Raw genomic sequence first — 14,585 nt, 5'->3', positions numbered from 1 at the left:
TGTAAGACAGAGCATTTATTTGTTGAGATTTGAAGTTGCCATTTGTTTGACCATTCTGATACATAGTCAAGATCTTTTTGAAGGGTAGCAGTATTGTCTGTGGTATTGAACAGCTTTACATCATCAGCGAAAAGAACGCAGTTGCTCTTAATATGATCACAGAGGTCATTTATGTAGAGTATGAAGAGAGTTGGTCCTAGAACACTGCCTTGGGGGACACCACTGTTGACAGGTACAGAATTTGATAGGACACTCCCAATTTTGACCATTTGTTGTCTGTTTGCCAGGAATGCTTCTATCCAGTTATGCAGTTGTCCAGAGATACCATAGGATTTTATTTTTAGGAGTAGTTTGTCGTGTACCACTGAATCAAAGGCTTTACAGAAGTCTATGTAGATTGCGTCTATTGCTTTGCCCTGATCGAGTTGTGTCGTCCATATGTTTTTGCAGTGTAAGAGTTGCAGGTTACAGGATAGTTTTTTTCTGAAACCAAATTGTTTATTGGAAAGTAGGTTGTTAGTCTCTAAGTGGAGGATGATGGATTGGTTAATAATTGATTCCATGACTTTACAGGTGACGCAGCATAAGGAGATTGGTCTGTAATTTTCAACTAGGCTGGGGTCTCCCTTTTTGAAGATGGGGATGACCGCGGCTTGTGACCATAGGTTAGGCAAGGAGCTGGTCCTGAAAGATTTTTCAAAGATTATGCTTAGAGGTTTGGCTATGGCAGTGGATAGCTTTTTTAAGAAGTAGGCACATATTCCATCCGGTCCAATAGATAGAGATGGTTTTAGATTGCGTAGTGCTTTTTCAACATTGTCTTCTGTAAAATCGATATGTATTAGATCATTATAGTTATCTGTGGTTCGACTAGGAAATACTGGGCATGATCCATTGCTGTTTACAAATACTGAGCCGAAGAATGTGTTAAAGATGTTGGCTTTAATGGTGTCATCGTTCAAACTAAAAGATCTGAAGATCCCAAAATTTTGTTTTTATTTTCTTTGTGACTTGCTGCTCAAGGGCAATTCTGACTAGATGGCTATTTCGGAGAAGATTCACTATTGTCCCAAGTATTTTAATTTCAAGATGAAGGCTTCTGACAGATTAATAAACCCCCCAGAAATTATAACTCTCCACATTAAACAGATTTAATGACTTTTTTGACTAAGAATACCTACATCTTTATTATTTTGATTGAAGAAAAAAAATCAAGAGAAAGCAGAAGAAAAGAAGAAAAAAAAGAAAAGAAAAGAAAGAAGAGATGTTAGGTTGTTATCCCTATTTTTAATACTATTTAGTCATCAGTAGGTCTAAAGATGCAAAGAGCTGGTGATGTTGAGGCTGTATCTCCCAAATAAGCAAATGGTATCTAAATGTGGGAACCTTAGTACACTCTGAGCTTGATTGTTTTCTTGCAGACATTTTATTACCAAACCAGATAACGTCATCAGTGATTTATGTACTAGTGGCTTGCTCTCGCAGTGTTGGTAGAAATATCTTAGTGGTTCCTTTATTGGACTGTTGTTTACTATTAGTTTGCTTGTCTGAATTGATGATTCCTTGATTGCAATATTGTTGGCACATTGTTATTTTAAGTGCCTGTTGATGATCAATTTATCTTAGTTCTAGGTATCTGGAAATTCTCTAGGGCTTTTGGACTTTGCTTGATCTAGGATGCTCGGTTTCTTTGTTGAAAATGTGGTTAAGTCTATCTATATAAGATGAGCTTTCTTCAGTCTTTAAATAAGTTTCTATAGAGTAGTTAAAGTTCATAATTTAAAGTTAATAATTTGGTCTATAAGTGTTGTATTTTCTTTTTCAGAATGCCAATGCAAAAGTATGCATTATGCATGGTCATTAAGCAAACATTTCTCTTTCTGAGTTGTTCTTATGGACAGACAGTCCAATTAAAATAAAACTTTGCTACTCTGTTTCTTAAACTTTTCAGGCACTTTGCCTAACACATTAAAGTTATGTTGCTATGCTACTGAACTGTTAAATGTCAAATTATTCACTGTGCAATTATATGTATTAGGAAAAAGCATCTAACCAATAATCAAAGTAGTATGTTTGCAATTAAGCTATTTATGGCAGCTTTGAAATAAAGCCATAGCTTCAGTTTTGTTTATAAAGGCACATCAGCTTCTGAGTACAAAAAGTGTGCTTAACTGTTGTTTTATCCTATGTTGAATAATAAAGAAACAAAAAACTTAGCAGATATAAAATTATGTACCTTATGGCAGAAAATGGAGCATTTCACTGAATAGAAATGTGCACAAAGTTATGTTTGTTTCCACCAAAAATAAACATTTAAGTTGTTCTGGATTTTGGTAAAACAAAACCTGAAGAAATTCTAGCTTGTTTTCATGGGGTAAGTAGAATAAGGCTGATAAGCATAGCTCACAGGGTTTCCCCTTCGTCTACTGTTGATCTGTTTGTACCAGCTTCCCAGCATTTTTGGTGCCTTATTTCTACAATCATGCCTATTCTTCAGGGAATCATATTCCACCTTTCCCCCATTTTCCAATTGTTTCATTACTTGTCCAACTCCACCATTTCAGCCTGAAATAATCATATTGCCACACTTGGAAAAACTCTGAAGCGTGCTAAGAGGCGAGGGAGCAAAAATGGCTTTAAGTTAGACAAAATGAGTTCATTTTGTATGCAATTCTAATTAATCCTTATATAATTAAAAATTGCTGCAGAGAAAAAAAACTTCCAGGCTTAAACTGTAAGGGTTACTTTATAAAATAATAGAATTAACATGAAATGTTATTATCAATTGAAACATTTACTAAAAGCTACTTGTGGAACATAAATAGCATTTAGTATGTGTAACTAAATGATTTTACAGCACAAGATTAAACCCTTGTTGCCAAAAAAAGTATCCATTGTTAGACAAACTCTATAAAGATCACCAATGTTTCATCAGACTTTAGCACAATCAGTTATGAGACTTATAGTAGTTTACATCTTACTATCTTCTCATTTATAAATTAGAATCTGACTGCACTAGTTACATATCAGAAGTTTTACAAATAATACACTGTCTAACATAACATTACTATTTTAATTTTAGATAATGCAAAATGTTTGGGTCTTGCTTTAAAAGGAAATCTTAAAAGTCTAACACTACCAAATAAATGGTAAAGAAATGGTTGTATTCATTTTACTTTTGAATGCTTTCATCCTTTTGTAAACAAGTAGAAATTAACCTATAAGTATTGCTTCTAATTAGAGAAAAAGACCTAGAGTGTTATCAGAATTTCAGAGAAAACAATGAAGCTGAATCCTCATAAAATTATTCTCATAATGCACATTGATTTTATGACATCTGACACATACTGATTCACTATCATAGACTGTTCATTGGACAGTTGTGCAAATTCTGATTTACAAGGACAATATAGTTGGATGGAAATTAGAAAAAAACTATGAAGCCAATTGAATAGGCTATGCATATTACAAGCAGGAACTGATATATTATTAATATCAAATTCAAAGATTCAAAAAAAAACATATATACTTGGTATAAGAAATATTACCCAGGAAGCCAACTGCTGACTCTATAAACCAGGGGTCCCCAACTGCCGGTCCGCGGACCCGTGCCGAACCACGGAACAAGCCTTACCGGGCCGCTGGTTGCTGGGCGCCGCCATCTTTTTGTAAAAAGCGCTTCCGGTGAGCTTTTTGGGTAGAAAGCTCACCGGAGCGCTTTCGTCATAAAAGATGGCGGCGCTGCCTTCGGTGAGCTTTTCTGGGTAGAAAGCCATTTCTAGCCGAAAAAGCTCACCGGAAGCGCTGGCGCTGCCATCTTTTGACGAAACAGCGCTTCCGGTGACGTCACCGGAAGCGCCTTTCGTCATAAAAAGATGGCGGCGCCCAGTTGACGCCGGTACCGGGCCGCGGCGCCCAGCTGATGCCGGAACCGGGCCGCGGCGTCGTAAAGGTTGGGGATCCCTGCTATAAACCTTAAAATTTAATTGTCTACATATTAAATTGATCTTCAAACAAGAGCATACAAGCATACAGGTTATGCTGTCATAATCCTTTTTTATTCACATTAAGGCCTGTTTATGTGTATGTCACTTTAATTGATTTACTGTTGTTGCTTGAATAAATGTAAAAGGAATAAATTTTTCAAAACAAGTTCTAAACATGTACAAATCCAAGTCTCAGTCAAAATAGGAATGCATCAGAACTCAGAGTGGTGCATGGTTGCTCATCCTAGACCATGGATTTCACTGGCATCCTTTTCAACCCTTTTTTCATCATACTCCAACATGGTCACTTACCTCTTTGTCAAAGTTTGCTTTGGTGAATTCCAAAGAGTTCAAGAGTGCATTTGTAGCCGCTAATTTCACATTATTACTTGGCTCTTCTTTCCTCATGCCCTGGATGATAGCAGTCAAAATTTCATTGGATTTATCCTGAAGCTGTTCTGGATCCTGAAAAAGAAAGAATATTGTAAACTATGCTTGTATTGCTATACAACCAGCTAAAACGATAACATACCATATTGTCTAAATTGAGATGTCTAAATTGAGATGCCCAGGTATTTCCAAGTTAGAATGGAGGCCACACTTCACATTAGTCACCAAGTACTTTACTTTCTGGAGATTTGCACCTTATTCAGACACAAAAAGATGAATTATAGGGCTAACTTAAATTGAATCCTCTGATCTAGCCTCCAGCAAAGAGGCAGCTAAATGGAACCTGCCAATGTCCCACTGAATCTTTAAATCTGCCCCATAAGTAGCTGCACAATTAATGAAATTAATTTTCATCTATCACAGACAGAATACAAACAAATTATAGAAAAATTGGACAACAAAACTGTTGCTTTATTTTTCTTGGTTTGCACATGTTTTGTCCATAAAGTTGCAAGACTTAATAATCTGCTTTGTTCCTTCAAACGATTACATAGTTATAGAGAATAAATATTAGGATTTTCAGTTGGCTTGATCTTTCAAGCCTACAATGCACAATTTGGAATAAGCTGTAATAATGTAAGAAAAATTTAAAACATATTCAGAAACTTATTGTGCACTACACCTTTACTCAGTTAACAAAACATAGGAATGAGCTTTTGATTAAAATTAAGTCAGAGAGTAGGTAATTAATAATAAGCACAAGAGGAAAAAATAGCATAATTTGAAAAACATGTTGAAAGAAACACTTACAATATCCTGACAAATATAGCCAATGGCTTCCAATGTTGATTCTTTCATATGCTCTGTGCTAAGTTGATTTGTAACATTGGCTACTAGCTGAGGAATAAGTTCAGGCCACTGATTCATAGGGATCTCTGCACAGGCGATGCCAGCAACGCACTGTGATGCTGAGCTCGGCCTGTAGGTTTCTGTACCCAAGGTTTGCAAAACCTGTGAATATAAGAGGATCATCATCAGTAGGCAAAATCACAAAGCTGCAATACTGTTAGCACTAAACAATGGACTGCTGTTTTCCTGTATCATTTTTAAAGTTGAGCAAAAATAAAGCATGCCTCCCTGCCTTTTTATTAGAGGTCGTAAGACATATTTTTCTCAACTTGGGAACAAACAAGAGCATAGTGAATTGAAGAAACAGTATTCAACTAAAGATATGTAGTAGCTTTACTACTAAAAACATTTATACTGATAAAAAAGGACTACAAAATAAAATTTTAAATGCTAAGGTTTAACATACATAATTTTTGACTTCTCTGCGAGCATTGGCATCGATTGCAAGCCATCTCTGTTGATGTTGTGCCTTTACATCAGGATCTTTAGATGTCAGAGAGTTCTTGATCTGTAAACCAGCTGCAACTCTTGCAACTTGGCTGTTTCCTGGATTTGCCAGCACTCTGGACAGTTCCACAAGGAAAGTAGGCTGGTAACGAAAAAAAATTCAATAATCAAAACTTGTTATATCTTTTTGATCAGTGCAGACATATAAAACTATGACAATCTAAATCAAAACATGTTTCAATTTTTCAATGATCCAAGTAGCACATCTCATCCACATGTAACCAGGCAACACTAAATTCCTTATGTTTGTATACTACTTACAGGTCTCTATTATAATACTCTGTCCTCTACATCAGAGGTCCCCAACCCTGAGACCACACAAGTCAGCAAAACTCTACCCGCACACATATGGGATCCAGACAGCATATGAAACCACCCAGTCCACAGAAAAAAATGCCCTCTATAGAACCAATCCTGGGTGCCCAAAAGATTGGAGCCACTGCTCTACATCTTTTTTATATATACATCTCTTTTTATTAATATATAAATTCATTTGTATAGAATTAAATTTTGTTTTAAATTGAAGGTATTCTGCATTTGTTTTCAAAGATTTGAACTTTAAAATGATATACAATTATAGGATATAGAAAAGGCTGAGTTTTTAACTTACTGGTAATAATGGTATTGAAATCCAATTGTTGTATATTAATTTAGACCATAGCAGCATACTGAGTTTTTATTAAAGTTCATGGTTAGCAGCAAACTAAGACTATTAAATATGTAACCGATCTGACTGCTGGGCAGGAGGAATAAGATACTTAAATTTTTGCTCTGTTATAAAAGATGGGAAATCTTAGGGCTAGAAATTACTAATACCATTTTTATAGCAAATTACGTAAGAGAAGTATTCATGTGCAAAAATGAGTTCTCAATAAAGAAAATCAGTATGATCATCAAATGATATTTCAGTACTGAAATAAACAAAATATAGGACTGCTTTTCAAAATATATAGCCAAATATAGCAACATATCCCCAGAAGCAATTTGCTACAATATTAAAAGTAAAAAATAAATTTAAAATCCCTCTTTTCTAAGCTATGATGGTCATCAAGTAAATATTATTATCAATGGTTGTAGAAAGCTTGATGAAAACATAAGAGTGATACTAAATTTGGAGTAAGTTTTATTATCATATTAAAAGCAGTTAAGAAGTATAAAATATAGAAAAGAATTACATAATTAAATAATACCTAAAACATATCCATTAATTTTTGATGGAAATAGAAAGTACAGCAAGATATAAACGTTTCATTAAATTTGAAACATTATTTTCTGAAAGATTGATATATTTAAGAAACAGATTTGCCAGGATTTTTAAAGCTTCAAATAAAAGTTATAAAGCAGTAATTCTATTGCTGTATCTTTGGGTCTTTCCTCAGATTTAATAAATTATTTTGTGAAAATGTTTAACCATTTTTCTAGCTTTTCCCAACACAACATTCTTTTCCCAGGGCTTATTCACAAATAATTAAATATAACCAGTCCTTCCTTCCAAAACATGTTATGACTATTATCAACTTCATTTCAATCAGATCACTTTCTTCATACTATTTAATAAAATCCATATTCTTCTTCTTACATCTTGTCCTTTTATCTTCCCCTATAGCATACCCCAAGGATAAACCTTGGACAAATAGTAAGATACTATTTAGATCATGCTAATTGCAGGACCATTATCTCTTCTTTCTTCCCATGCTGATCAATGAATTGAAATAAAAAGCATGGAAAACAGAAAAATTGTACAGAAAAATATAAAAATATGTATGTGGTAATTAAGTAATCTAGGAGTTTTCCTGGACTCACGACTCCTGTTCGAAGAGCAGGTGGCGGTCATGGCCAGGAGGGCCTTTGCGCAACTGCGGGTTGTGCAACAGTTACACCCTTTCCTGGATCAGTGGTCCCTACTCACAGTCACTCATGCCCTGGTCACTTCCCGTCTTGATTATTGCAACGCGCTCGACATGGGGCCGCCCTTGAAGAGCATCCGGAAGCTCGAGTTGGTACAAAATGCAGCAGCCCGCATGGTTTTATGCAGACTCCGGTGTGCACATGTATCATCTTTCCTGCAGGAGCTGCATTGGTTGCCAATTTGCTTCCGGGTGCAATTCAAGGTGCTGGTTGTCACCTTTAAAGTCGTTCATGGCTTGGGTCCATGTTATCTCAGGAAACATCTCTTGCCAGTGACATCTACCCGATCCATTAGAGCGGAGGCAGGGAATGCTGCATGTCCCAACCCTGAGGGAGATACACCTGGTGGAACCTAGAAGAAAGGCCTTCTCTGTAGTGGCTCCATCTCCCTGGAACATCATTCCCCCAGAGATTAGAATGGCCCCCTCATTAATACTATTCCGAAAGGCACTGAAGACCCGCTTTTGCCAGCAGGCCTGGGGAACCCAGAGAGGGATAGAACCCATAAAATGGCTAATGTGTCCGCTGTCGTCGGGGTGGGGGGTGGGAGTTGGTTTTTGTTTTTGTTTTTCCAAATTTTGTTCTATTGTACTTTACTAATTTATTTCTTTTTGTTACTTATTGTTTTTATTTTTATTTTTTGTTTTAAATATGATTTTACATTGTGTAAGCTGCCTTGAGTCGCCATGGGCAAATAGGCAGCAATATAAATAAAATGAAATAATAAAATAAGTTAATCAGGGTGCACTTTAAACCTTTTACAGCATAGAGGTAGCAGATTTCATTTTATAATTCCTGCACTGTTTTCCTATCCAATCATAATGTATTTTGTAAATTTGATTTTTTTTAACATGGATATAATCTCTGGATTAAAAGACAAGGAATGTAATTGTGAAGTTTATCTTTTTCTTACGAAGATAAGTAACAAGCCATGAAGAGTAAGCAACTTGTCAAGATCCCAAACCTTAATTTAGCAGTCTGTTATGCAGAGAGTAAATAAGTGTTATAGCACTTTTTCACAGTTTTATTTCAAAACTGTTCTGCTACCAAGGAACAAAAGTGAGAATTGCACCTTAACAAGTCAAAGCACATTCTGAAATTAATATCTACCAAAGAAAGGGGTGAAATAAATGTTTATCTGTTCCCTATTCTTTTCTATGAATCTCATACATGATTATTCATCTCAAGACACAATGTAATGAAAAAATAGGATAAGCATAATAGTGGAACACTTAATCAATATTTCAGCGTTTACTTTACAAAATATTGTTCTCCAGAAATCTTTATAACCCCAGTCTATCTTAAATTCATATTTATTATAAAATAATCTCTAATCCAAGACATTACAATATCAATCAATATAGTTTTTCTGTTTTCTGATCAAGGCTGATTCTTAATTGAGGATGTCATTTGAAAACATATATTCAAATATGTTTATTTTTTTAGGCCTCACAGAAAGAGTTTGACCCTGCTGGCCAGAAATAGGAACTGTTGTCTAGGACTTCTAGAGGGCATAAGTTTGAAGAAAAAAAACAGATACTTTGCACAGTTATTGGAACTGAACCATGGAAATTAAATTTTCAAATCTCAGTTTAGCCACAAAGAATCCTACCTGGCCTAGGCCCATTAATTGCTCCCAATATATTTTGAAGAGCTACTATAAATATATGCATTTTCTTTTAAAGGGATACATTTTCTTTTAAAAGGTGGACTGAATACAAAGTTGATCTCTTTTTCAAAATTTGATGCCAGCACCTTAAGAATCTATGGATGTTTTGCATCTTTCTGAACAACCTGAGAAGTGTATCTTTGTTGATAATTCACATTATTTAAAATGTGTGATTTTCACAAAGAAGGATATATTTCACATAGTAAAAATTAATTTCACATTTGGCTAGTAACATTATCACCAATACAATTTAGTTATTTGATACAGACTCTCTGAAACACAACAATCTAACTGTAAAAAGAACCCTGCCTATCAACCAGCGAATAGTATGAATAATACTGAGACAGCTTGGTCTGGTGGTTAAGCCACCAGGATAAAAAATGGGAGTTTGTTAGTTCTAGCACTGCCTTAGCATGAAAGCCTGCTGTGTAAACTTGAACCAGTCACTCTCAGCCCAATTCACTTCATAGAGTTGTTGTGTAGAAAATTGTTCAGTAGTTGATTTTTAACTGATCACATATTCTAGAGATAAGTTTTCAGACTATAAGATTGAGGCTTGTTTACTAAATTTATTTTATTTCATTGGCAATGTTGGCAGAGTACATATATTATCAGCAATTGATGTCTTAGTTTTATACAGGTACTTAGAACATTTTCTTTTTCTTAACACTAAAATTGCAAATCAACTAATTTTTAAAGGGTTAGGGTTACACTTTCTCGGCACTGCAATAAGTAAATCTATGACAATTGTACATTTATTACTGAACAGCTTATTACTTTCATTGCTAATGCAATAATTAATATTAACACTTTTATATAGTATGATTGTTTTTTTCCCTAAAAACCTACACAAAAATTCTGGAATACTTTCATAGGATATTTGTTTATTTGTATACCACCTTTATTATTTTTACAAATAACTTCAAGACAGAGCATGCTGCCTTTCTCTTATTCTCTTTGGATGAATGCCATGCAAAAAATTCATCCCCAATAGTTTTGATACTACACTATTTTATTATCTTCTACTTCTTTCTTTTTTAATTATCAACTGCAAAGGCTCAGTATCATAATCAATTACACTTAATTTTTATTCCTATTCTCGTTTAAGGCTTTACAATGAATATATCTTAATTGTGATTCAGTAAATGTAATAGTTACCTAAATAGCTTCCTTATAAATTGTGAATTAGACTTAATTCACTGTTCAGGACTAGACTTATAATACATTATTCTGGTACTTTTATCAACTAATGGGTGAAATGCTTAGTACTTTCATTTGGCTACTAATATTGCTCTGAATCAATCCTTTCCAAAATAGGGATGAATGAGGTATTTCACAAATAATCTGTATTATAATAATCTGTATTCAGAGACTGAAACAGGTCAAGTCTGTTTTCAAACTAAATAACAAATAATTGTGTGAGTCTAGCAAAACGCCTGGTAAAAAAAATATTCACATCTATGAAAAACACTACAAAAACACGAGGAAATGAACAAAAATGGAAGAGCAGGAAAAGTATAGAAAATGGGGGACGATCCGCAGGCAGAACAAGAGAATCTTTAGACTAGGGAAGAAGAAAAAAACGAAACCTAGTAGGCCTGATTATGAGCTCAACGGCTCTTTCAAGACAACCTCCTGCGCACTCCCTTAGCTGACGATACACGCCGGCTTCCCCACATGGCCGGCCCCGCAGGCCTAATCTAACCACCCTCCCCCTCACTTTCCCTCCATGCATGCAGCGCGGTAGGTCCAAGCTGCCCTCCCCTTCCTTTTCCCTCCCGCGGGTCAGGATCGCGTTTATGATTGGATGGCGCGACTCTCGAGAGCTTTGCCATTGGCTGCTTCATGCTTGCCTCCCCCCACACCCGCGAGAGAGAGAGAGAGAAGAAAAAGCCTACGGTTAGGCTGCGCCCCTCTAAGGCGGCTCGGCCTGCTCTGATCTGTGTCTTTTTACACAGGGAAAATATTCCACTTTCGCAAACCCCACCCAAACTCAGTTCAACTCTTGCGTTTTTCCTTACCAGGTTCTCGATGGCTGCCTGCTCCAGGAACTTCTGAGCCGCTTCAAGCTCGGTGCAGTCTGCAGAAGATGGTTGGGGGGGAGAAAAATGCATCTAGGAGTGTCAGTGGGGACCCTAAAGCTCAATTTCAACCCAACAGTAGCACCCGGATCCCCTCGCTTTTTTCCAGCAATCGCTCTTCTTTCTGCATTTTCACTGCATTCTGAATATGAAGGTTTTCAACACCTCTCGGAGCCCCCACCAAAGACAGAGGTCCCGGACGCATCATGGTTCTTTCTACTCAAACTTCATTTTCCATCAATCAGTACCGTACAGAAGTTGGGGTTCAAATGAGAAACGCCTCTTAGGGAACGTTACAAGTACAGTATAACCGTAACCTCACTCCTCCACAGCTAATAATTTTGTTTGTATGATGTTTTATTCATGTTGAGTATTAATGATCGCATGACTTCTATAGATGCTGTATGCTAAATAAAAATTAAAAACTTATTCACAAGGAATGCCTTTTTAAAGATTTCGGGGAGAAATGCATTAGAGGTTTTTTTAAAAAACACCAGTCCGTCTCTAGCCCCATTGTCACAACTCTCCCAATTATCATAGCCGATCTCGGCCCAGAGATTTTGGCCTACACCGGACCTGAACTAACAGATAAATATCGGGCCTCAACCTCATTGCGGACGCGGCTTTCAGTGCCACCCTACCTTAAACCTCATGGGGGCATTGGTATTACGGTTGACCCGAGGTGAGGCCATCGCCTATTCTCCCGGCAGCTTCCGTCTCCCCATGTTCCCCAGCGCATCTAAGCAGCCGCTCTCGGACGAGAAGACTTACCCCACAGTCATATGCTAAGGAATCCCCACCCCACCCTTAACCCATATGCCACGCAAAGCACTCTCATTCCCACCCTCAAGACCCTTTCCTCCTATACCATTCAGCGAATTCATTAACTTGCGTCCAAAGCTACCTTCTTCCATACACGTGCACCATTACCCTCGTGTTCTGACCCTACTAATATGTATGTGTGTGTGTGTGTATGTGTCCGAGCCAGTCTAACTAGGGGATTCGCAATCCCCCCCCCCATCGCACAAATGATAAAATTCACGCTTGCCCCTCCTTTTCCCTCCAACCACGGGGCCCAAAGCAAGCCTTTTTCTTTTATCCCCAAGGCCAGAGACGGAAGCCGACTCTTCCAACGGCCCCGAATCCTCAAAGGGAGGGTAGCTGCTTCCTCCTTTACCCCTTTTCCCACACCTTCTCCCTTAAACCATTTCCTCCCTTCAAACAACGGCTAACGCCTTCCCCACAGCCACATATACGCTATGCCTAGATGCCCTTCCCTGCCCCCAATCCCCCCCCCCCTCTTGAAGAGGGGAGATGTTTTCAATCCTACCCGTTCCTCCCTCTGCAGCACATCTAGAAACAAGGGAAGCGGGGAAAGGGGGGCTGTAGGAGTTTCTTTCTCCTTTACCTGGGGAAACCGTCTTCTCCAAAATCGTAATGAGCTCCATGGTGTTGGCGGCGGCGGTGAGGTGAAGCTAGGAAGGAAAGGGGGAAAGGGAAAAGGATCGGAGTCGGTGATCGCCGCCGCTGCGCCCTCCGCCTGCCCGCTCAGTCGGCCGGTCGGTCTCCCTTCGCGCGCTCTTCACTTCTCCCTCAGCTGCGGGGCGGCCGCACCCCCGGCGGAAGCGACTGGAGTCTCCCCTACAACTTCCCCTCCCCCTCCTCATACACAACTCCTTCTGGCGGCGGAAGGAGGGGAGAAAAAAGGAAGAGGGGAGGAGAAAGCGCGCGCTCTCTCGCTCTCTCTCTCTCTCTCTAAACGACCTAAAATGAAGCTTTCCAGCGAGTGCGACTCAGACAAGCGGGGGAGGGAGGAAATTAAAACACAAATCAACGTGCCTTCCCGCAGCCACCCTGTTAGGGACGCTAATTCATTGCCCTGCTTTCTGGCCGATTAACTGGGCAGGCCTGCCAGGCCTTAAGTCTGCCTTCAGGCACGTAACGTTCGTGCGTATGCAGCGTGCGCACGCAAGCCAATTCTTGCCAAGGCGCATGAATATCTCCACTTTTCAACCGGCCAACGCCCGCCTTCCCGCCTTCCCACGCTGATTGGCCATTATGGCTCGCACGTCATGAGGCTGACAGGTCGAAAAGAACGCACGGTTTCAAAAACTTTGTATTTAAAATAAGCTACGTAGGGTTAATTAAACCAGAAAGCCTATGCCCTTATATTAGGGAAGAGATCAAAGTATTAGGGATTTATGTCTCAGTACACAAATATAGTGAAGCATTTCTAGCTTTTTCTTGATTTATAGTGAACGAAAACCTTCACCTGTTTTGCAAATATGTAATACTAGTAATACTATTTTATATTGCCTGGTGTTCATATTACTCTGCAAAGTATGCGATAGTTTGAGTTTTAGCGATATTGCCTTTCAGAAACAAAGGGCTGATTTGAGTTCTTCAGAATATAACCTAGACCAAAATACCTAGATTTAATGCAGATGTAGATTATAGTTAGCAGAAATTATTCAAGAATAAAGAATGTTGCGCGCGCGGTTCTGTTCAGTAAACACCCAGGATTGTTCTCATGCAAATTGTGTTGGATAGGAAACACATCAGTTACAAGATAAATTGTAGATCCGTTGTGCTCTCTGAGCTTGCTTGCTCCACTCCCCAATCCCTTCTACAGTAGCAACACAGATGTTACTGTTATGAACTAATAAAAACTATTTAATAAAACTTATCAACCGCATGATAAGCAGGCTTGTAATCCTGCACCTTTGATTGGCCCATGGATAGCAAACAGGAATTGGTCCTTACGGAGCAGCCTGATTGGCTATTAGTTGAACATCTCTCATTGGGCAAAAGTTAAGCATTTGGACACAAGTCATTGGTTAACGGGTCAGCAGCCAGCTCTATAAAAGAGCTGCTGCTGCCCAAGGTTTTTACGCTCTGTTCCTAATCCTTAATAAAGAGTTGAAGTTCACTTGTTCTCTGACTCGTCTCCGTTCCTTGCACCCATGCCCAGAATCTAACACTGGCGACGAGGATGGGATGCGGAGACGATAGAGCTGACTGAACACTAAAGAGCGCCAAACAGAGCACGTGGCTGAACGCGCACCAACAACGGCAATATGGCCAGCGGTGCTATACCACCCGCTCCATTTGACCCGGCAAACGAAGACTGGGACT

General features: G+C 38.4%; 1 protein-coding gene across 2 annotated transcripts in view; it reads right to left on the bottom strand.

The window, feature by feature from the left end:
• The window catches only part of KPNB1 (karyopherin subunit beta 1), a 49,673-nt gene extending 36,233 nt beyond the window's left edge, over window positions 1-13,440 (bottom strand). The window contains exons 1-5 of one of the 2 annotated variants that reach the window (XM_026669805.2): window positions 12,859-13,440; window positions 11,391-11,449; window positions 5,692-5,874; window positions 5,187-5,387; window positions 4,299-4,451 (exon numbers count right to left, since the gene is read on the bottom strand). In XM_026669805.2, coding sequence (XP_026525590.1) covers window positions 4,299-4,451; window positions 5,187-5,387; window positions 5,692-5,874; window positions 11,391-11,449; window positions 12,859-12,898 — 636 coding nt within the window. In that variant the 5' untranslated portion in view covers window positions 12,899-13,440. The remainder of the gene's footprint in view (window positions 1-4,298; window positions 4,452-5,186; window positions 5,388-5,691; window positions 5,875-11,390; window positions 11,450-12,858) is intronic. The other variant, XM_087947873.1, reaches the window with a different exon arrangement.
• Between the last annotated feature and the right edge of the window lie 1,145 nt (window positions 13,441-14,585).

The sequence above is a fragment of the Notechis scutatus genome, chromosome Z, assembly GCF_049901735.1.
Source record: "Notechis scutatus isolate UNSWTSFEM ecotype Mainland chromosome Z, rNotScu1.2, whole genome shotgun sequence".
NCBI classification, from domain to species: Eukaryota; Metazoa; Chordata; class Lepidosauria; order Squamata; family Elapidae; genus Notechis; species Notechis scutatus.
Note: the sequence above shows the minus strand (reverse complement) of the source record. Positions and strands in the feature narration are given on the sequence as shown.